At 58.8% G+C, this 22,718-nt stretch overlaps 1 protein-coding gene across 1 annotated transcript; it reads left to right on the forward strand.

Moving 5' to 3' along the window:
* Positions 1–12,671: 12,671 nt before the first annotated feature.
* On the forward strand, positions 12,672–21,987 carry LOC121353361 (AN1-type zinc finger protein 5-like). Its single transcript, XM_041467136.1, has 6 exons — positions 12,672–13,086; positions 14,137–14,310; positions 15,329–15,422; positions 16,217–16,335; positions 17,751–17,861; positions 19,565–21,987. The coding sequence occupies exons 2-6, from the start codon at positions 14,160–14,162 to the stop codon at positions 19,711–19,713; spliced, it is 624 nt and encodes a 207-aa protein (XP_041323070.1). The 5' UTR covers positions 12,672–13,086; positions 14,137–14,159; the 3' UTR covers positions 19,714–21,987.
* Positions 21,988–22,718: the final 731 nt, after the last annotated feature.

The following is a 22,718-nucleotide window of genomic DNA, read 5'->3' on the forward strand; positions in this document are numbered from 1 at the left end:
GCCATGTGGCTCTAAGGGACACCAAACGCCGGGCAATTACCCGGCCCCTAATCAGCAGCGACGCAGGATAACGAGGCTAATTGGAGCCATCGCCAGCAGAGCTGCCGGGGGAGGAACATTCAGTCTCCCCCCGCACCCCGAGGGGTGTCCCAAGCAATTAGTGACTGCTGAGCCTTCGTTAGGGGCTGGGGGGATGGAGAACTATGGCCAGGCTGGATCCCACTGTGCTCTGGGCAGAGGCTGTGGTGTCCACTGGAGTGGAGCATGGCATCTCCATCCCTTCCTGCATCCCCACCCTTGCCTGCATCCCTGTCCCTGCCTGCATCCCCACCCCTGTTTGCATCCCTGTCCCTGTTTCCATCCCCATCCTGCATGCCCATCCCTTCCTACATCCCCATCCCTGTCTGCATCCATGTCCTTACCTTCATCCCCATCCGTCTACTTCTCCTTCCTTCTGCACCCCATATCTTTCTCCATCCCTGTCCCTGTCTCCATCCCTGTCTCCATCCCCGTCCCTGTCTCCATCTTGCCCTCCTGTGGCTCACTGATGCTCCAAGTAGGTCACTGGGCCGTGGTGTTGGGTGACTGTGGGTGGCTGCAGCACCCACCCTGGGGGGCTTTGCTCCCTTTGCCCCTGGGTGCCCTGGCCCCAGGCCCAGCCCACCCCCTGCTCACCCCCCTGGGCTCTGTGGTCCCCAGGGAGGGGGCAAAGGCAGCACCTCCCTGGCCCAGGCTGCAGAGCCCTGACTCACCTCACTGCACAAATGATGCCCAAACTGGCACTTGAAGGACGGTCCTGCCCCCCCAACGCTGTCCCCTCCCTCCCTGGAGCCCCAGGGGCTCAGCCCAGCAGCGTGGGGTGCAGGGGCTCCCCGGGCAGCTCCCCCTGGCACTCGCCCCCGGCTCAGGCGGCGCAGCCTCAGCTTGGCACCGTCCCGGCACCGCGCGGCGCTGCCGAATCTCCAGCGTAATAATTAGGAGATAAACAGGAAAGAGGAAAGGGGCAGATTTCATATTCCGCCCCGATCCCTCCGGGACAGATAAAAGCGGAGTGGGGGGACTCAAGGGGGCTTTTTTCCCACTTGTTTCTGCTGAATCAAACATTTTTCCTCCTGCTTAGAAGATTTCCTGACTCCCCCCGTTCCCCCCGCTCCCGCCTTAATGAGGTTTTGCTGTAAAAGTCTCCGAGCCTCAACCATGGCCTTGAGTTAATCTCCAGGCACCTTCAAAGCTGGGTTGTTCCTGGCCCCCCCCCAGCCCCTCCTTCACCTCCATCTTTTTGAACTTCCCAGCCACAAAATTGCTGAGTTTCATGTGATGCTGCTTCTCCCGCACCCGGCGGCGAGCACGGGGGTCCTGGGGCAGATGGGGGCACTTGGCAGTGACACGGTCCCTAGGGCTGGGGCAGGGATGTGGGATGGTCCCTCCAGGTGGAAAAGCCACCTGCCTTTGAGGGGAATCTCCAGTCTGGGGTGAAAAGGGTATATTTGGAGATTTTATTTTGCCCCCATATTGGAATACTGTGGAAATACTGGAAAAGACAGCACGTGGCTCAAGGCCACCAAGATGGTGGCCCTGTCTTTATCACCAATAGTGAGGCTCTGGGGGCTGGTGGCACTGGGGCATCACCCTGTGGGGCAGGCAGGGGATGTGGCACGATGTGGTGGCAGGTGCCAGGAGCATTCCCCCTCCAGGGCTCCGCTGGGGATGGCTGTGGGACCCCGGGCTGGGGCTGGCAGCAGGAAATTGGTGCTGGTCAAGGCCTGGTCCTGGCTGCCCACTCAGGGCTCTGCCACAGGAAGCAGTTGCTCCCTGGGGAAGGGGCTTGGAAGCTACACAGCCCTTGGTGGCATCCCTGCTACCAGGACAGACCCTGGTCCTCAGAGCACCCATCCATCCCTACTGGGGGGCTCTGTGCACCCCACCCTGCCTATCACCTGTGTGGGTGCCCAGCCCTGAGCACAGCGGGTCCAAAACCCTGGCAATGGGAGAAGCAGGAGTGAAGCTGACAGCACCTGGGCTGCTTGAGTGTGGGGTGCTGCCCTGTCCCACCCGTGCTGAGCCATCGGGCACTGCCAGGCTCCCTCCTCCTGCCCCCGGTGCCCTGGGCTGCCTGTGGTGCCCGTACCTGGGCGTCCTGTTCCAGAGCCGATCTGGAGGCTTGAGTGCAAGTTAATCCCAGCAATCCCTTAATTCCAGGGACCGAAATAGGAAAGATCAGTAGGTCAGTGGGAAAAGCTCTTGGCCAAAGTTAACATGTTAATGCAGAGAGAAGGTGAGGTAAAGAGCAGGGAAGAGGAAAGTGCCCAGAAATCTGCTGCTGGCCCTCCCCGTGCCCGGGCTCTGGTCACTCTACATCCCGCTGCTTTGGGGATGCCAAGCACCCCTGGCCCAGGAGGGCTGGGCAGCTCCCATCTGGTGCAATTTTGGGAAGGAAGGAGGGTTTTTCCCTTCCCACCAAACAGCCCAAGCCCAGCAGTCCATCCTGGGGGCGATCCCGGTGCATTCAGCCCCGCTCTGCCGAGGCCGGGGCCGCGCGTTAGCGCCTGCACCGCTGAGCTCCTAATTAGGGCTTGGCAGGCGCCCGCCCTGGCCCCGTAAGCACCTTTTTGGCTGCTGCTCTGGAAAAAGCTGTGCCAGAGGGCTTAGCTTTTAATACAGCCAAGGCCCAGGTGAGCCACCCACCGCTGGCCAGCACTGATGGGCCGGTGCCAACCCTGGCTGAGGGGCTCAGCTCTGGTTATGGGTGCCAGCTCCAGCTGTGGCCTCACCTGGTGACCCCACACAGGACCCCCAGCCCTGCAGTGCCAGGGCTGCTGCTGCTGCATCCCAGCTGGAACCTCCCAGGGCCTTTCCCTGCATCCCCAGCCGTTTTCCCTTGGGGTTGGGTGCTTTTGGGCAATAATATCGCTATGGGAGCAGTTTCCTTAAATCCATCTTTGTTACCACAAGCAGCTTAGCACCAGAAACTCTCTTCCTCTCTGCTCTTTTAATACGATCCCAGCTTAGCAAAGCCCTGAGCTTAGCCACTGCCCCTGCAGTGCAAGTGAGGAGAGGAGAATTAAATAATATGAAAGGAGAAAACAAAGGGCTCTGCTTGATTTGAGCAGCTGGAGGGGGGGTGGCAGCAACCCAGCCCTGCCTCGGGAGAACCTCTGGGGTTACCTGAGGAGGGGGATGCTCGGTGGGGTGATACAGGGTGAGGCCCCTCTGGGATGCCTCATTTTTACAGGTCAGTGGGTCAGGGATGCTCTGGTGCTCTCAGCCATTGCTCCTGCTGACAGATCCCAAGGGAGACAAGGTGCCTCAAATACCTCGCTATGCTTCCTTGTGGCAAATATCCCCATTTTCTAGAGATTTTCCATCTTGGGCTCTGCCAGAACCAGTGAACAGCTTGGGAGAACTCAGTGCCCTTTTCAGGGGCAGCATCACAGCAGGACATGGGCCTTCCCCACATTTCCCACCCCACCAGACCGGGATGGTGCTCCCTGGCTGTCGGGCAGACCCTGCTCTCGCCATGGGCTGGGGGTTCCTGCTCATCCCTGGCTCCCAGCTGGCCGGGCTGGCTCCCATGGCTGCCACCGTGGCTCACCTTGGACTCCGCTCCCGGCACAGCCCAGCGCCCGCCTGGGTTGCTGGGGAGACGGGCTGGTTTATTTACCATCGGGTCTGCGATAAGGAGTGTGAAAGGAGAGGAGGAGCACATGGTGTCCAATGTGCCTGACCCACTTTTCCATCGCCCGGGCGCTGCTCGCCCTCGGCGATTGGATTGCAGCGGCTGCGGAGCCGCCGGGGCTCGGGGCGTCCGTCCGTCCGTCCGTCCGTCCGTCCTTCCTTCCCTGCGAGCCCCGGGTGGGCTGGGGACGGAGGAGAAGCATCCCCGGGCTCCGGGAGTGGACGGGGATGGAGCCCCGCGTGGGAGCTCCCCGGGGCCGCTCCCCGGCCCGTGCTGGCCCCCGGCGCTGGCACAGTGGCCCAGATCTGCCATTCCGCATGGCTTCCCCGGCTGTCCCCGGGGCCGGGCCCGCCGGGCCGCCCGCTCGCTCGGCGCCTCGTCCGCCCGCCCGCTAATCCGACATGACTCTTCCATTAGAGACGAGATGCCGGCAAAGAGCTTTTCGGTGTAGGAATTAACTCCTTCTCCCACCCCGCAGCTCCCTGACCTGGAGCGTGGGCTCCGGCTGCGTTGCCTGTGTGGCCTGGGGTCTGTGGGATGAGGGGGGTCCCCCCGTTGTCACCCCCAGCCTGGTGGTGGCTGGTTCCCCTGGGGACCTGGCCAAGCCCTTATGTGTGCATCTCCCATCCTCCTCCGGCGAGAATGCGGGATGCCAGCAGAGACCTGACACTGAGGTGGCAGAGGGGACAGAGAGGGGCACCCCCCGGGTGGCAGGAGGGGCCCCAGCCCGGTCCCTGTCCCTGGCTGCAGCACAGCTGCTTCCCTTATCGATCTTCTCTTGTTGTTAATTATCGGCTCCAATCGAGCCTGATCAGAGCCACGGCTCCCTGTTGTGGTTTTGGCCATTCCTCCCCTGCCCCGAGGTGCTGGGGGTGCTGGGGAGCAGATGGGCCCCAAAGGGGAACTTGGGGAGCGGGGGCAGGTGGGATTTGGGGTGCATCCCTGGCTAGGGGGTGCTCCCTAAGCAGGGGGACCTGGGACACAGTGGGGACTGAAGGAGGGGAAGAGCCCAAGCCAGGAGGCAGCACATGGACCCCTGAATGGCCCAAATATCCCAGAGCAGAGGTGCCAGGGTCTCACATGTGGCACTGGGGGACAGCAAGGGTGGCTCTGGTAGAAAAGGAGGTGAAAAGAGTGCAGGGTTCACTCTCCAGGAGCAACCACTGCCCCAAGGATAGCCCCCTTCCCACACTGGGCCAGAGCTGTCCCTCATGTCCCTGTACCCCAGGAGCCATTCAGGGAAGGTGACAGCAGTCCCCAGTCCCCAGCTCCAAGGACAGAAGGGAAGCAAAGCTGATCCTGCCTGGTGCTGAGCTCAGGGGAAGCACCCACACTCTGCCTCCTTGTGCTGCTCCATTGCATGAAGAGAAGGATGGGCACTTGTGTCCCCTGGCCAGCCTTCCCATCTGTGTGCTCAGGGCTGGGGTCTGTCCCTGGATGGAGTCAGGAGTCCACTGATATCCTGTTCTCTTGCCTGAGGTCCTGGAAAATACCCTAGACAGAGGGCTCATGCCCAGGATACAGAGGGGGAACTGAGGCACAAGTGAGGAGGGGACATGCACCACGATGAGCTCTGCAGAGGTGGTGGCTCTGCTGGAACCAGGAGGGTGCTTGAGCCCTGTCCCTGCCATGGTGGGCTCTGCTGCCCTTGGGGCTCCAGCTGAGGGGACTTCAGAGGCAGCCACCCCCCAGCAGCCCCCCAGAGCTGCTGCAGAGCAGGCAGGGAGTGCTCAGGAAGGGCTACAGCCAAGGGGGCTGGAGAGGGCTGGGGAGGGGCTGCTCTCCCCTGATGTTGTCACCATCACCTCCCCTCCACTGCAGTGTCACTGGGGACCTTTTGCTATCCTGGGCTGGCTCGGTTTGGGTCAGGATCCTGTGTTAAGGCTGGCTGTGAGCAACTGGCTCACAGAGGGGATGTCCCAATCGAGAGCTGACCTGGATCCCAGCCACCTGTGTGACCATCACCTCCCATGCCTCTACATGGCCCTGGGACAAGGGTCTCTAGCAAGGAAACAGCCCTGCAGCAACCAGAAAGGACAGGCCTGGGGACAGCTGCTGTCCCTGTATGAAGAGAAGGATGGGCACTTGTGTCCCCTGGCCAGCCTTCCCATCTGTGTGCTCAGGGCTGGGGTCTGTCCCTGGATGGAGTCAGGAGTCCACTGATATCCTGTTCTCTTGCCTGAGGTCCTGGAAAATACCCTAGACAGAGGGCTCATGCCCAGGATACAGAGGGGGAACTGAGGCACAAGTGAGGAGGGGACATGCACCACGATGAGCTCTGCAGAGGTGGTGGCTCTGCTGGAACCAGGAGGGTGCTTGAGCCCTGTCCCTGCCATGGTGGGCTCTGCTGCCCTTGGGGCTCCAGCTGAGGGGACTTCAGAGGCAGCCACCCCCCAGCAGCCCCCCAGAGCTGCTGCAGAGCAGGCAGGGAGTGCTCAGGAAGGGCTACAGCCAAGGGGGCTGGAGAGGGCTGGGGAGGGGCTGCTCTCCCCTGATGTTGTCACCATCACCTCCCCTCCACTGCAGTGTCACTGGGGACCTTTTGCTATCCTGGGCTGGCTCGGTTTGGGTCAGGATCCTGTGTAAGGCTGGCTGTGAGCACCTGGCTTACCGAGGGGATGTCCCAATCGAGAGCTGACCTGGATCCCAGCCACCTGTGTGACCATCACCTCCCATGCCTCTACATGGCCCTGGGACAAGGGTCTCTAGCAAGGAAACAGCCCTGCAGCAACCAGAAAGGACAGGCCTGGGGACAGCTGCTGTCCCTGTCCCTCGTAGTGACAACAGGACAGCCCAGCTCAGGGTGGGCACTTGGGGCCCCTCTGTGGTGCTGTGAGACTCAGTTTCAGAGGTCACCCTGGAGACCTGGGGTCTTCTGATCCCCCCAGAGAAGATAGATGCCCAAAAGGACGTGACCTCTCCTCCCAGCCTGGGCAGGGGTCAAAACGTGCATTGATTATTTCTGAGGGACTCTTTGGCTGCAGATGAGGGTGTCATCACTCTTCCTCCATGCCAGATAGCTCAGACTCCATGGCAGGGTGGGGCTGCAGTGGCAGTGCAGGAAACCATCCCCAAAATCCCAGTGCAGAACCCCCCATGAAATATTCAGGCTGCTCTGCACAATTCCCACCTTGCTGCCGTCGAAAGCACCATGAATATTGCAGGTGGGCATTAAAGTTTCAGGGCTGCCATGTTTCAGGACACTGTCACCACGGGAAGTCCCTCCGCCGGGACGTGTCACACCTTCGCCAGGCTCCAGTGACCTCTTTCTCTCTGGTTTACCCCAAAAACTGGTGGTGGTGATGGGTTAGGTCCTTGAGGTGCTACAAGAGCAAACCAACACGAAGCTCCTCACTGTGTCCCTGGAATGGATTGGCACAGTTCAGGGAAGAGTTGCAGGAGGTCCTGCAGGACTGGGAAAAGCAGAGGTCGTGGTCACCCCACCCCAAGGCTCAGCCATGGTCCCCACTGCCCAGACAGCAGTGTGGCCCCACTCCTTCCCACTTCCAGGCAGAGAAGGATGCCCTGAGCATCTCAGAGGGTTTTATCCTCCATGTCATGAGCTTTCCAGGTCAGTCCCCATCAGAAGGGACCATTCCTTTCTCATCCGCCTGCTCTCATAACTTGGCTCTTCCCGTGTTTATATAACAGCGACGTCTCCTGTGGACTGGGGAGAGAATTGGCTGGGGAGAAATAATGAGGATAATTCAAGTCATTTGGGAAGACGAGGTTTTCGAGGTGCCCAGCGTCTTCCACCTTTTACATGTTGTCTCTAATCATCCGCAATCTCGGATGGCCATTGATGGAGCTCGTTGCTGTGGCGACGGATGAATAGCCCTGGGATTGTACCATGCCAAAAAAGTGCTGTCCTTTCCATCAAAACAACAACAACAACAAAAATATCATTTTGTTCAGGAAATTAAGCAGTTTGCAACCAAATAGCAGAGCCTGAAAAGGCTCCTGCGTCCGTCCCTTCCTCCCGGCTCCCACGGCTGTGTTGGGTTTGTCAGGAACATGCCCAGCACCCTGGAGGGTCCTTTGTGTGCACCAGACAAGGAGAAGGTGGTAATTGCAAGGGGGTTTCTAACCCACTGAGCCTTTTAAAAGGATTTGATGCCCCCCTACACCTCTGTGCTCGGCCAGATGTGTGTCACACAGGCAGGGAGCGCGGGGCCGGGGGCTGGCGCAGCACTAGGTTAATGTGTTAGCTGTGCATGGCTGGCATCCAGGGGACAGGGAGGTGTGGGTGACCAGTGACCAGGCAGCGTGTCGGGGCTCAGTTCCTGCTTGTTCCCCAGGGAAGCAGCAATTCTCAGTGGTGAGAGCCAGCATGGAGCTCCTGAGATGCTGAGAAGTGTGGCCAAGGAGACACAGACAAGGAGCACAGGGCTCCTGCCATTGCCAGCCTCTGTGGTTTTCCATATAAATTTCCTCTCAGGCAATAGGACTAGAGCTCAGTTTGCCTTTCTCCCCAGATGCTTGGGAAGCATCTCCTGGGCTGGCTGCTGGAGATGCTGCTCTCAAGCTGTGCCACTGGATGTGGGTAGTACAGCCCTTGGGGACAAGGCTGCCAGGCTGGGAGGGGGAGGCTTTGGGGTCTCCCCAACAGGGATTGACCCTGGCTGTGGTGTGACCTCTCCCAGTACTGGAACCACACCACATGTCTCAAGCTGTTCGCTGGGGGTGTTTGTATAACCCCAGACTGGCTTAGGGTTGGGAGGGACCTTAAAGCCCATCCAGTGCCACCCCCTGCCAAGGCAGGGACACCTTCCCATGTCCCAGGCTGCTCCAAGCCCTGTCCAACCTGGCTTTGGACATTTCCAGGGATCCAGGAGCAGCCACAGCTGCTCTGGGCACCCTGTGCCAGGGCCACTGGGTCACTGTGCTGTGACACAGAGTATCCCCTACATGTAACCCTCGTTACTGCTCTGGGCTGCATTTTGAGCCGGAGGACTGGTCCCTGCTGGCATCTTTGGTGCTCCCAAACACCACGCACCAGTCGTGGAATCAACCTGGAATATGCTGAGTGAGAAAAGACTAATCAGGACCCTCAGCCCAGCCCCTGTCCCTGCACAGCCACCCCAACAAGCCCACCCTGAGCACCCCTGGCAGCGCTGTCCAAACGCTCCTGCAGCTCTGGCAGCCTTGGGGCCGGGACCATTCCCTGGGCAGCCTGGGCAGTGCCAGCACCCTCGGGGGCAAGAACCTTTCCCTGAGCTCCATGCCAAGCCCTGGCACAGCTCCAGCCCTTCCTGGCCTCCTGTCCCTGTCCCAGAGCAGAGCTCAGCCCCTGCCCCTCTGCCTCCCCTGGGGAGGAGCTGCAGCCCCCGAGGAGCCTCCCCTCAGTCTCCTGTGCTCCAACTGAACAAACCGATTGACAGGGATGGTGTAATTCGGAGCTGTGTGACTCCAACATCCATCCTGCAACAGCGTAAGAAGCCAAAACCATGCGTAGGGCGAGTGCCCAGCTGGCAGCCTGGGAGAGCCCTGGGGTGCAGCAGGGTCGGAGCCAGGCCCCTGCTTTGGGGCGGCGGGAAGGTGGAGGGAGAAGGAGGGATGGGCACATGGAGAGAGAACATTTTAGACGACCTGAGGAGGAGAAATGCTCCAAGTTCCCGCAGCTCCAGCCCCTCGTCGGGCGAGAGCTCCGGGCAGTGCTTTGCCAGCCGTCCCCAGCGCCCTCCACCCTCCCTGGGCTCAGCCAGAGCCAGATGGAGGCACATCCTGGCTGCACGGAGAGCGAGGCGGTGAAGCGGGCTGGGGAGATTAACTCCACGGGGAAAACAAGCTCAGCAGACGCCGCGGAGCTCAGGACCCGTGCGTGTGTGTATGTGTGTGTGTGAGCACACGCGTGTGCCCCGAGCACACAGGACACACACGTACAGAGGGAACGAGGCGCTCGGATGTGTTTGTGCATTTCTGTGTGTTCGACAGAGCCGCTGAGCCCGCGCCTCGCCTCGGAGGGGCAGCCGGGTATTGGTGATGTGGCCTCATCCTTTAATTGCTCTGCTTTGATAACAGTGATAATTGGCTGGAAATCGATACTGTTTTGCTCCTGTTTTTCCCATCCTGTCTCACCCAGCCTCCCCTCCCTTCCCGGACGCCGTCGTGCTCTCTTTAGTGGGTGACATTTAAAGGCTCTGCCACAGCCATTAGATAACCCAGGCAGAGAAGATGCTGTGGAGAGGGCTGATGCCGGCAGGGATGGGGCCAGCTCCCTTCTCCTCTCCCACGGCTCAAGGACAGATGGACACGATGCTCCAGCAACACGTCCTGGTGCTGTGGGAGCCACAGGGGTGGGGGGACCAGTGGACCTGGGGGTGAGGGGAGGGTGAAGAGGGAGAGCAACAAACCCAGGCTGTGTCAGCCAGGAACTCCCTCCGGCTTTAGCTCTGAAAATTGTGCCAGAACATCACGCGAAAATGTGTATTAATATCACACTGCCCAGCCTGCCCTGCTCTGCATGCCCCCTGTGCCTCCCCAGAAGGGTGTCCCCAGCTCCTGCCATGCTGCCCCAGACACAGATAGGATCTCAGAGTCCCCACGGTCAGGGACCTCCTGATCCCCTTGCAACTCCACCTGCCTCTGCACTCCACCTGCCCACCCGGGGCTGCTGGGGCTTTGTCCCCCCAGAAGGTGCCCTGATCCCCAAAGCTGAAGGGCCTGGGGAGCAGGACAGCAGCACCAGAAGGTGCATGGGGAGCCCCAGGAGCCAGGGGCACACTGGGCTGGAGCTGGCAGCCCCAAGGCTCCTGGTCTGCAAGAGCCAAGGGACCCTCATTAGCCAAGGGAGCCTTGTAAGCTGAGTGACCCTCATGAACAAATCAGGGTCCAGGGACACCCTCTGCAGGGCTGGCTGGAGCTTGGGGCTGGCAGTGAGTGAGGGATGCCTGGGAGGCTGCAGGTGCATGAGTTTCCTGTGCCCTCACCTTCCCTGGGCACCTCTATGCCCACCCCACCCCAGTAACCTGTGCACACATCTTCCCTGGTAACTCCTGCACACACCTGCCCAGGGTACCTGTGTATTCACTATCGCCATGGACCTGTGTGCCCACCTCCAGGAGAACCTGCATGCCCACCTTCTGTGGGTATCTGTGCACTCACCATGCTGGGTATCTGTGCTTTCACCTTCCCCAGATAGCTGTGCACCCACCATCTCTGGGTACCTCTGTGCTCACCACCTCTGGATACCTGTGTGCTCACCATCCCTGGATACCTGTGTGCTCACCATCCCTGTGTACCTGTGTGCTCACCATCCCTGGATACCTGTGTGCTCACCATCCCTGTGTACCTGTGTGCTCACCATCCCTGTGTACCTGTGCACCCACCGTCCCTGGATACCTACCTACTGTCTGTGGGTACCTGTGCACTCACCATCCCTGGGTACCTGTGTAACCACCTTCCCCAGGTACCCGCACCCACCATCCCGGTGCCCCCACCCTCTGTACCCTCGCCCTCTGTACCCCCCCCCTCTGTACCCTCCCCCTCTGTACCCTCACCCTCTCCGGTACCCGCGCCCACGTCCGTGGGTTCCTGGTGCCACCTGGTGGCCGCGCTGCCGGCCCGGGGTGGGTGTCACTGAACTGTCCCAACTTGTCCCCGCAGTGATCTTTGCGCTGCCCCAAAGGCTCCCCCAAGGCCCCCCAGAGCGGAGCCCGGCCCGCGCCTCTCTTCAAAGCGAAGCCGGGCCGAACCCCGCGGCCCGGCCCGCCGGAGCTCAGGGCACGGCTCTTGGTGCCGCTTTGGGCAGGGAGGTGCCGGGGAGACTCCCTGGCCGCGGCTTCCCGGGGGTTTTGCTGCTCGGTGCTCCGCAGCCCCAGCAGAGCTGGGAGCGGGAGTTTTCTCCTGCGGGGTCTGTCCTCATGGCAGTGGCACTGGGGAGGGCTGGACCCCCGGCAGGGGCTTGGAGGAGAGTCCTGGAGCCCGGCACGGACACACGGGCTGGGAGGGGAGTCCTGCACGCGGGGTTGGGCACACGAGCTCAGAAGGGAATCGGCCCCATGACCAGCTGGGCCACCTGAGCCAAGCTTTGACTGAATAAACCCCCACATCCTCCAGGGCTTGGTGAAGAGCGGCAGGAACAGTTTGCAGCTGGGAATCCCTTCCAGCCGGAGGCCCCTGGAGCATCCTACCACCCACACTATGGATGGTTTATGGCCCCAGACCCCAGAGCTGGGGGTCCCAGCCCCTCTCCTGCCGCTGGGGCAGAGCTGGCTGCATCCCGCCCCTATGGATGGGGTGTGAGCAGAGCGCTGTCCCCACTCTTCCCCAGCAGTTACAGCCATGTCCCCAGTCCCCTGCCCTACAGCTGAAGCCCCCGCAGTGTCCCAGCCTCTACAGCCATGCAATATCTGTGTCCCAGCCCCTATAGCTCGAGGGACAAGGATCTCACCCCCCTTCTCACAGCCTGGGTCTGATTGCTACCCAGGTTCCCAGACCCTTTTATCTGCAGGGGAGCTGGCTGTGTCCCACCCCATACACCCACATGAGGGTCGCAGCCCCTCAGCTGTAGATGGGGCCCATCTATAACCCCGGCCCTGCAGCCAAGGGGTCAGAGCTCCCTCCCCTATAGTCAGGGCACACGCACACCGCAGTCCCTGTAACCAGGGGGTCACAGCCCTCGCCTCTGCTGCTGAAGCACACCTGTACCCCAGCCCCTGCCCTATGCCCCAGTCCCTATGGCTCACAGCCCTCCCCGCTATTCCCGGAACCCACCCACACTCCTGTTCTCACAGCCGGGGGGTCACAGCCCCCTCCCCTATTGCACACCCACACCCCAGCCCCCTCCCCTACACCCCCGCCCGTGTTCCCGGGGGTGTCACAGCCCCCTGCCCTCTCCCCGGCTCGTCCCAGGCCTCGCGTCCCCCCCGTCCCGTCCCCCCCGTCCCGGGCCCTCCCCGGGGGAGGCGCTCGGGGCCCGCGCCCGCCATGTTTCCCGGCAGCGCTCCCTGCCCGCCGCCCGCCTGAGCCTCCCGGGCCGGCCCGGCCCGGCCCCTCTCCCCGGCCGGACGGGGGTCCCGGCCGCCCCGGGCCTCCCGGGCACGGTGGGGGCCGCGGCTCGGCCCGTCCGCCCGGCTGGGCCGTGCGGCGCTCGGGGAGGGCTGAGCCCGCGGCCCCTTCTGTCTGCAGGGACTCGATCGACAGCAGCTCCCGAAGGTTTGTCCGTGTGGCAGCGGGCGCCAGCCGGGACCCCCGAGGGATCCGCGGCTACCGGGGCTGCCCTGGCTGCGAGTGCCTGAGGAGAGGCCGGTTCGGGCCGGTTCGGGTCCCGGTGTGGCGATGGGAGTGCTGGTCTGAGCTCTGCGAGGGACCCCCGGGTGCGGAGCTGAAACCCGCATCCCCCAGCTGAGGACGAGGAGGGATAAACCAGAGGTGATCCGGTTCCGTCCCACGGGAGCGCTCCTGGCAGGGTAATGATTTCGTGTTTGTCTTGTTTATTCCCTCGGTGAAGCAAGTTTTGTAGGAGCAGAAAGGGAAGCGGCAAGGCTGGCTGGGAGGTCGTGGGTGCTTCGGGCACCCCACAAAGGCAGCACTGCTGGGAGCTCCTGGTACCAATGCCGTGGCTTTGTGCCCGAGCTGGAGCCACCCGCACCCACCATGGTCCTGCCACATCCTCTCCCCTTGTTCTGTGTCAAGAGTTGGACTGGCTGCAGCCACGTTGTCCGCACACATTGGAATTGTGTGTGGTTTTTGTTTGTGCCTCATGGTTCTCATTTGGAGCACTGTGGTGGGTTTGGCCCTGTAAATGCTACACCGTGTGTGGCTGGAAGGGGCTGGTTCCTGGTTTTGGAGGTAACTGCATGTGTTCCAGAGAGACATTATTAAGATTAAACTTAAAATTAGGTTTCAGCGTGTCAGTTGTTTTTCCTGGGAAGGTGATCTGGAGTCGCATCTTACTGCTGGAAAGAAAACCTTATCCTTATTTCCAGCCTAACCATGCTAATGTTCCCCTTACCCACGTATGTCAGAGCAGAGCGTCAGTGGGTTCTTTCTGCATCGCTTGCGTCATCTTCCTGAGAATTAAAAAACTAAACCAGGCTCGAAATGAAAACCAAAATGTGACTGACTGGGCCTGCACTGGGCGTGTGAGGTGTGGGTGTTCACTGGGGGCATCAGTGGTGCTGTGGGTGCTCATTTGGTACCGGTGGAGAGCGGATTGTTGGGGTCTGACGTGCTCGTGTGTCACCGGGAGTTTAGGGAGCCTCGTGGTGCAGCAGGGAGAGCTGGGAGCCAGTTCCTGTTGCTTTTCCAGTCTGGCTCTGGGTGGCTTAGGGCCCCAGGACACTGATTTTAGGAGCCCCGAGTGCTCCAGGGTCTGGGGCCTGGTGTGGTTGTGCACGTGCAGGAACCGGGCTCTCCTGGGATCCTTTGTGCTCCTTCCTGATCAGCTGCAGCACACAATGCCTGAGTGCTCTGGCCCTCACAGCTGTTCCGGGTTTATTTCTGATTCCTGGCTGCAGCTCGGTGCCTCGGAGGGGCGAGGATGGCTCAGGAGACGAACCAGACGCAGGTGCCTCTGCTGTGTACCACGGGCTGCGGGTTCTATGGCAGCCCCCGGACCAACGGCATGTGCTCCGTGTGCTATAAGGAGTTCCTGCAGAGGCAGCAGAGCAGCGACCGGATAAGCCCTCCAGGTAGAGGATTTTTTCCTGAAAATCTCTTAAATGTGTGTCTGGATCCAAGCTGTGTTCAGCGTGGTGCTGGTGCCTGGCCACCAGCAGATTTACCCCCTCATAGAAAAATCGTCTTTGCCTTTCCATGATACCCAAGGCTCTAAATCAAGGACCCAAGCCCTGAAGCACTTCTGTTCCCTGTCAGGAGGGGCACTTGCTTTCTTCCCAGTCTCACCAGTTTGTGGAGCCCCATCCCAGGCAGCACCTTCTAGTAAACTGTAGAATTTCACATGTGCTAATGGTGATCCCAGCTTTCAGCTATTTCCTGCTCCCTGATTAGGTGCTGACTGCTGGGAACCATGACAAAGCCCTACAATGAAGTTTTATTTGGTCTATTTGTATAATATTCTTATCATAACAGTGTGATATCTAAAAGCCATGACTTACAAGGTTTGTTTCCTGCAGTTGGGATGGGAGCAGGGGAAGGATGCTCTCTGCATTGTGAGCAGGGATTTCTTCTGCTGGGGGTTTGTGCAGATGCCACATGTACAGACTGGGAAATGCCTCTGAGAGTTCTTCCACAGTTTATTCCTGGGGGTCATGGAATTCATCATGGCTTCCCTTGAGTCACCCACACAAAATATGCTCAGGAACATGACTTTTCCTGACAAAGGCTTTTCCTAAGACCCAGCTTAGATCCTCAGCTGACACAAACCCATATGTGTCTGTTGAAGCCTGTTCCTTTCAGCAGGTGAGGATCTGGTTCTTACACCTTGGACAAGTTACAAAGTGGCATTGGGTTCAAGATCCAGACAACTATGGTGTCCCACAGAGTCCCATGCACAAATTTGGAGAGGAGAGTGTAGGAACAGGGATATGGGAGTGATCCCAACAGGGGTGTGCCCTCCCAGCTCCAGTAGGGAACAGGAGTGTAAAGCCTGCTGGAAGTGCTCGTTCTGCTTTCTCCTTGACTGTCAAGCACCTGAGGAACTTGCTGATACTTCCCAGAGACTTGACCACGCCTGCTCTTGTCTCGTAGCACCCACTGGTCCCAGCAGCAGCCCCATGGCTTCTGAGGCCATCGCAGGACAGCACCCAGAGGGAGACTCCACAGCTGAGGATGCAAAAGCCAGGTAGGGGCAGAGTCTGGAGGGGAGGGGATCTAAACCCTGCTAAAATCCAGCTCTGGGACACAGGGGACAGGCTGTCATCCTTTATATGTCTGTAAACAGGCTGGGTCAAACTTTGTGTTGTGACTCTGGTTTATCTGGAAGATTGAGATGCCCCTCAATCTGCTGCTGTTGATGTCTGATGAGTAGAGTGAGGTATCAGAGGGTTGGTAGTAAATTAAGTGACATCTTGGTTCTCCTGCCGCCAGTGCACCTTTTCTGTCTCTGTTCAACTGTTCAGTTTCTGCTCAGTCCCAAGCAGTGGGATTTTTGGGGTTTTCCTGTGCAGGGCCAAGAGTTGGACTTGGAAGGATCACGAGGATCATCAGCTCAGAATGTCGTGTGATTCTAAGTGAAAGCACCTGTTGGTGACCCAGTCTGGAAGCTGTGACAGCAGGATTAGAGACCTTGGGCCTGTTTGATGGGGAGGAGGACAGAGCTGCACTGAGCTCTACCATCACATTACAGCCCTGACTCATAACTGTGTTTCCCTGGACTTGTTTGGATAGGCTCTTGCCTTGGCTTTGAGATATAATTGGGTGCAAAAGGAAACTGAGATCATCACAGATTCATTCCATTTATGTCTATAAAGAACTTTGATCCCCAATCTCAAGGGGAATTGACCTGCTGTGCTCCTGACCTACTTTTGAATATAAGGAAATAAACTTTACGGGCTGAAGGTCTCTCCCACATAACAGTCCATCAAATGAAAATACTTGTGTTTTCTCTTTTTGTTTGTGTGCTGCACATGCTCCCAGCGCTCAGACTCCTGTGACCCATCAGATGACGGCCATGAGCATATCCAGAGAGGAAACCAGCAACGAGACAGAGGAATTCAGCAAGACAGATGAAGCCTCATCAGCTTCTTCCTCATCAGGTGGGGTGGTTTGTTTGTCCTTTGCACAGGTCTGAGTGACACTGAGCTCAGGAGTCCATTGGAGCAGCAGGGACAGCTGCTGACCCCGGGGTGTGTCCCCTCCCGGCAGTAAAGACACGCCTGAGAGCTGAGGAGGAAACTTGTTTTGGTGACAGGGAGGAGAGCAAATGCTGTGCTCGAGGGCAGGCTGATAGAGATTGCTCTGTGGGCTGAGTGGCTGCCAGCCCTCGAGTGGCTGGCAGGAGGATAATCTTCCATGACGCCTCTCCCAGCGAATGGCAGCGAGCCCGGAGCGTCCCACAGCCTGACGCGGCTGCTGCTGGCGGCACTCCCCTGCCAGCTCCCGAGGGGGAGGAAGGGAGATGGATCCATCCGAGGCTTGGAGAGAGGTGGCTCCTTTGTGACAGTGCCTGGGGGTAGTGGAGGCCTGTTGTTGTCACCCCGTGTGATGGGGGAACGCGTCCCTCGGGGGGTGTTACACAGCGAGTGCCCTGACGTGATGGAGGAGCAGCAGAGTTGTTGCCCAGTGTGGCACATCTTCTAGCTGATGCCATAAGCAGGTGATCTGCATGCAGACACCCTCCTTTGCTCAGCTGACAGCTTGCTTGCATTGAAAGCTAAAAAAACCCAGGAGCAGTTGGTTGCTAAAAAGCCAGGTTCTAGTCACCACACATGGCTGGGCATTTTGGGTTAGGTAATCTCTTGCCTGCAAGCCCAGGAGGCAATTTACAACAGGCAGGTGAGAGACTGTTAAAAAGAGGCTTGGGAGAGCCTGCCCCTTTCATCTGCCTGTGTAGTTTTTAGGAGGCTGTTTAGGGTCAGCTCCACAAAGCTGTCTCTGTTTTGTCTCCTCAGAGCAGCCTGCACCACAGGTGCTCCAAGGAGCAGTTGGAGCTCCTCCCTCCTGTTGACTTCTCTAACCTGCTTAGGTACTGGAGGAAATCCTGCTAAGCATCAGTGACCTTTAACAATCTGGCTTTGAAAGCTCAGTTTTCCCTTTGGTAGATTAGAGGCAGTGATGGATATCTGTGTAAAGCATTCTAAGACCTACATTTGGGGAACACTTACATAAGAGTCAGCAAAAATAATTAGTAGTACTTACAAGGGGTTAACTTTTTTTCTCCCTGTGAAGATTAACTGTGGGCTCAGCTGACAGCTGTGTTGCTGTACAGCAGCTGAGCTGTAGTGACTATCCAGTCACTGTCCAGTGGCCACTTCAGCTTTGGATTTAAGGCATTTGAAACCGAGAGAAAGCTGTGAGGTGGAGATCTCGGTGGAACAAGGCAAATCTCAGTCTGGGGTATGTCAGCCAGGGCAGCGTGCACATGGAGAGTCATCAGAGCCTCAAGCAGCTCCTGTAATAAAATGTGTTTGATTTATCAAGGAGGGCAGCAAAACTCTTGGTTCTGTTTCAGGTACCCTGCTTGAGATATCCCAGAACACAGCTGAGGGCAAGACGGCTTCGGAAAAACCAAAACCGAAGAAGAATCGCTGCTTCACCTGCCGGAAGAAGATTGGGCTGACTGGTAAGTGCCTGGCTCTGGGAAAGCTTCCCTGTGCCCTAAGCAGTCCAGAGTGAGAGCCCTGTGAGCACAGTGCTGTGGTGCTGCTGGGTTTGGAGGGTCAGAGCCAGGAGGTTCCCCCCAAATCCATCCTGGAGCTGTGGTGCTGTGAGAGAGGAGGGAAGAGAGCTCTGACCTGCAACAGCACTGGCTGAGGCAGCAGCCTGAGGAACATCCCACCCACTGCCAGGGTCCTGGCAGCCCTTGGGAGCAGGATTGGATGCAGCAGCACCTCTTGGTTGTTCCTGCTTCTTGGCAGAAGCTGCTGTAGAGGAAGGCAGAGCTCGCTGTGGATCGGAATCCGCTCCCGGCCAGGTCTGTGGTGAAGCTTTCATAACAGTGACATGAACTGAGCTAGACCCAAATGGAAAATCCCTCTCCAAGACTCATCCCATTTGTTAATGCTGCCTGATTTCCACTCTTAGCTTCCTGAGAGCAGGATGGCTCTCAGCATGCAGCCTGTAAAGCTGGAGAGAGAAGTGCTGGGATGGTGTCAGGGCATTGCTATCAGTGGGGAAACAGCTTCTGGAAAGTGAAGCAATTAATTTGACTGTGGTTTGTTAATAAAAACATCATTCCCCTAAATTATCTCTGGCATTTAGTGCTTCTCTGGAAAAAAGTTAACTCTGGAGCTGTGCAGGTCATATTGTTCTGGCAGAGCACTTGCTTCTGTAGCCTGCTTGGGGCATCCAGCAGCCAGGGTCTGGCTGTTTGCATGGATATGAGAAGCTTTGGCCAAGTCTAGACTGGAAAGTTTGAACCTGAGCCTGCCTGGAAATCCATGGGCACTGTCCTAGAATAGGGCTAAGTTTATAAACCTGGATCTGGGCTGGGTGCTTCATGCCTAGCCTTCAGGTTGCAGAGAGGATTGTTTTCTTACCACTATGAGTGTTCCCTTACGAGGTTTAAACTATGAGAAGTTCTCTTCTTTAGGATTCAACTTACAGAGAACTCCTGTGAATTCAGGGCATTTAGGATAAAATGAGTTTTCTCAACCAGGAGTAAACTTGCACCTTGGAGCAAGGCGTTTGTGGGCTTTACAGCCTGTAGTTGGAAAAACATGAAGGGACAGAGCATTATTCCCTGCCAGCAGGAGTTCCCTGCTTCCTCCCTGCCTTGCTTTCCCAGTGTGCTGTGTTAATGGTAGCACTCTGAGCATTGTCTCTGAGTGAAGTGATTTAACTGGGAATTTTGAAGTCTAAGTAGCTCAGACATGATCCTAAGGTGGTGACAGCTCTGCTGCTTGCTGCTGGTCAGTCCAGCTGCTGCTGTGTGACCCTGGGGAGCTGGACTGTCTTGGAGGGCTCAGCTCCAGCTCGGGCTGCCTGGGGAGCCTGGTCTGGATTAGCAATCTGGCACTCTGCAGTGCCTGGCATGTCCTTTGTCCCCAGGGAGCATGGACAGCAGCTGCTCTGGGAGCGTTTCCCACCATGTGACAGCTGGGGCTGCCCAAAGCACACAGAGCTCCTGAGCCAGAGGAAAGCAAAGAGCCACCCGTGGTCTTCCCCAAATGAAGAGTCCCTTTGGCCTGTGGGGAACATCAGGCCCCCCTCCCTTGCCCCTCTCTCTGCATTGGTGGCATTTCCTGGTGTGGCAGGAAGGAGCCGCCTTCCTGCCCAGCTGGATGGGGCCTGATGAGGCTTTGTCCCTGCTCTTCCTCCCCTCAGGCTTCGACTGCCGCTGCGGGAACCTGTTCTGTGCCATTCACCGGTACTCTGACATGCACGCCTGCCCCTACGACTACAAGGCAGAAGCTGCCGAGAAGATCCGCAAGGAAAACCCCATCGTCATCGCCGAGAAGATACAGAAGTTGTGAAGGGGTTCGAGCAGCTCGAACTGCAGCCAGGCTGCCTGGTGCTCCTCCCCTTCCTCCCAGCCTTCCTCTTCCTCCTCCCAACCCCTGCCGCGGTGCGAGGGTGACTCCGGCAGCGCACACAACCCGGCACCTGGACATGGGGCATCCTCGCGCCTCTGGCAGTCAGTTGGTGTTCCTTCTCTCCCTTCCTGCCTGTCTGACAGCCACAGCTCAGCTGATGTGTTCTCAACCAGCTTCTCAAAGGAACAGGGACCGTCCTGCCCCGCTGCTCTGGCTCTAAGACCTTCGCACTCGCCTCTTGCCGGGCACTTTGTGTGGCGTGAGCGGCCGGGCTCTGCTGAGCAGCCTTTCCCTTCCCGGCGGCTCCGAGTCCTGCAAACCACCCAGGACTGGTGGCCGCAGTCCCCGAGCAGCCGCTGGACTCTTCCCTCTGCCTGTAATCCCGGGAGCTGGGGGATCCTGGCAGCCAGGCTGCCGTCTGCTCCCCGGGAGGTGTTTGCTCTCTGATGCAGAAAAGTTGATTCTGTAGTTCCAGCACCCCAGACCCCTCTCCCCACCCTCTGTTGACGCTGTTGGAGAAGCACCAAGGGGGTTGAGCAGTGATGCTGGCACAGGGAAGATATTTTGTGGCTTGAAGTGACGTGGGCAGGGCAGGACCTTCCAGGAGGTTCTGCTTGCTGCCTTGTGCCTCTCTCCACAGGGAGGGAGCCAGGGACACCCCTGCTCCAGCCTCCTGCTTCAGCACCCCTGGATAACCCCGGCTGCTTTCCCAGCAAGGTGTGTCCCCCTCAGTGCTGCCTGTGCCTGCTCTCCTCTCTCCCCTCTTTCCTCTCCCCTTTCTTCTCTCCCTTCTCTCCTCTCTCCTTGCCTTCTGCCTTACACGAGTCGCTCTCATCAGGGTTGTGCACAAAGCTCAGGTCCCCACACCTCTGCTTCTGGACCTGTCCCTGCATCCAGGCGACAGTGGGGTCCCCTCCTCCCATGTGGCCATGCTGGTATTGGGGAGAGCTCGGGGAACCCACCCAGCTGCCCTCCTCTGCCTCCCCCCTCCCTGTGGGATGAGAGGCAGGGCCAGGTCCCCAGGAGATGCTCTGCAAGCCAGACAGAGGGAACTGGGGCACAGGGAAAGTCACGAGGAGGGTCCCACGGTGCCCAGAAGTCCAGGTGGGGGCTCAGAAATGCCCATGGAGAGACCCAGGGAGCAAGGAGAGGTGCTTGGAGGGCTCTTGGCTCACTGTGAGACTCAGAATTCCCTGAGGTGCTGGAAGGCCCAGGGAGGGCTCTGGGGTGCAAGGGAAGGCAGAAGGAGAGCTTTGGGGTACAGTGAACATGCTCAGAGGCCTCAAGCACCCCAAAAGCCACTTGGAAGGCTCTGGGGGTGCACACACTCACACAGGAAGGGAGGTGTAGGAAAAACCAAATGCCACTCAGCACCACTCCAGAAGGAGCACTTGGAGGGCTCTTTGGGAGGACCCAGGGATCGGGGATGCAGCACAAGACAGGCAGAGGCTCCTGGGGCACAGCCACAGCCTCTCCCATGCCCAGGGGATTCCTGGGAACATCAGGAGTGGGGCTGTGGCCAACGGGCTCTGCCTCTCAAGCAGAGAAACCCAGATGTGTCCCGTGAGACAAGCAGCAGCCTCTGTCCCACTCTGCTGGCCATCCCACGCTTTGGAAGCATTTCCCTCAGTGTCAGCAGAGCTGCAGGGCCCAGCTGGGGGAAATCACAGCAGCTCCTTCCTTCCAAGGACTTTTCCTGCCCTGCTTGTGGCAGTTCTGCCCAGGGGCTGGTGGGGGATCCCTCTGGGTGTTTGGTTTCTGCAGTCTGCTCCAGCCAAAGCAGTGTGTTCTCTGTGCCAGCTGCCATCCTGTGCTGCTACCAGCAGCATCTGAACCTCCCAAACTGCTGCAAACCCCCCCTCCAGCACAGAGAGGAGTGAGGCTGCCTCTCACCAGCCTTTTCCTCAGGTTTTTCCTTCTGGATAACACTGACATCATGTCTGGAGCACGCAAGTGGCTGCACCCCTGGACACACCTGGGCCATCAGTGCAGAGCTGGTGCGCCCGGCTGGCTTTGCCACTGAGCTTTTGGCTGAGGATGATCCCTCACCCTCGGGGGATGCAGGAATTGCAGCCACCAGCGCCCAGGAAGTGCAGCAGCTCCCATGGATCCCTTGGGAAAGCCCACAGCCACCTGCTTCTCCAGCACTGCCCTTTTCCCTGTTCTCCCTCCCTGTCCATGAGTGTAAATACAACACAGTCTAGTTTGCTTGGATGCTGTGGGTGCTCTGTTTCAGGCAGGGATGTCTGTGGGGCTTGGCTTGGCTCTTTTGGGGTGGCTGTGGGGCTCAGTGCCTGAGTTTCCCTGTGGGTGATCATTGACAGTACCTGGTGCTGCTTGGGGATCAGAGCACCCCAGACCTGCACCCCCAGATCTCAAATCCACCAGGGGCTGGGCTGGATGATCTTCAGAGGTCACTTCAACCCTGACAAGTCTGGGATTTTGCCTTCTGCCTGAGCAGGAAGCCCTGGCTGGGTTTGAGGGGCTCTGAGGTTCTCCTGGTTCCCTCTTGTCTGCTGTCACCCCCTTGGGGCAGGAAAGGGCAAAAGGAAAAGCCTTCCCTCTCGCCATATCCATGTGGGGCATTCGGGCAGTGTGTGGCACCAGGACTGACTTCAGCAAGGCTTTGGATGCTGCCTCCCGTGACAGCTCTGTAGGTAGACACGGGAAATGTGGGAAGATGGACTGGGGGGAGGGCCTGGCTGAAGGCAGAGCTCCGAGGGGCCTGGTAGGCACAGCAGAGTCCACCTGTGCTCAGCGCTGTCCCCAGGGGTCGGTACCTCCAGCCCTGTGCAGTTCGGGTAGCAAAACCCTGCCCGAGGGACAGAACGGGTCCTGATCAGGTTTCACCGTGATTCGGACCAGGGTGGGGGTGACTGCTTCAACTGAAGGCCGTGCTGCCATCCAGAGGGACCTTGAGGGGCTGGCTGAGAGCTGGGTGGGGG

This window comes from Pyrgilauda ruficollis, unplaced genomic scaffold, assembly GCF_017590135.1.
Source record: "Pyrgilauda ruficollis isolate IOZ18807 unplaced genomic scaffold, ASM1759013v1 scaffold200, whole genome shotgun sequence".
In the NCBI taxonomy this organism is placed as follows: Eukaryota; Metazoa; Chordata; class Aves; order Passeriformes; family Passeridae; genus Pyrgilauda; species Pyrgilauda ruficollis.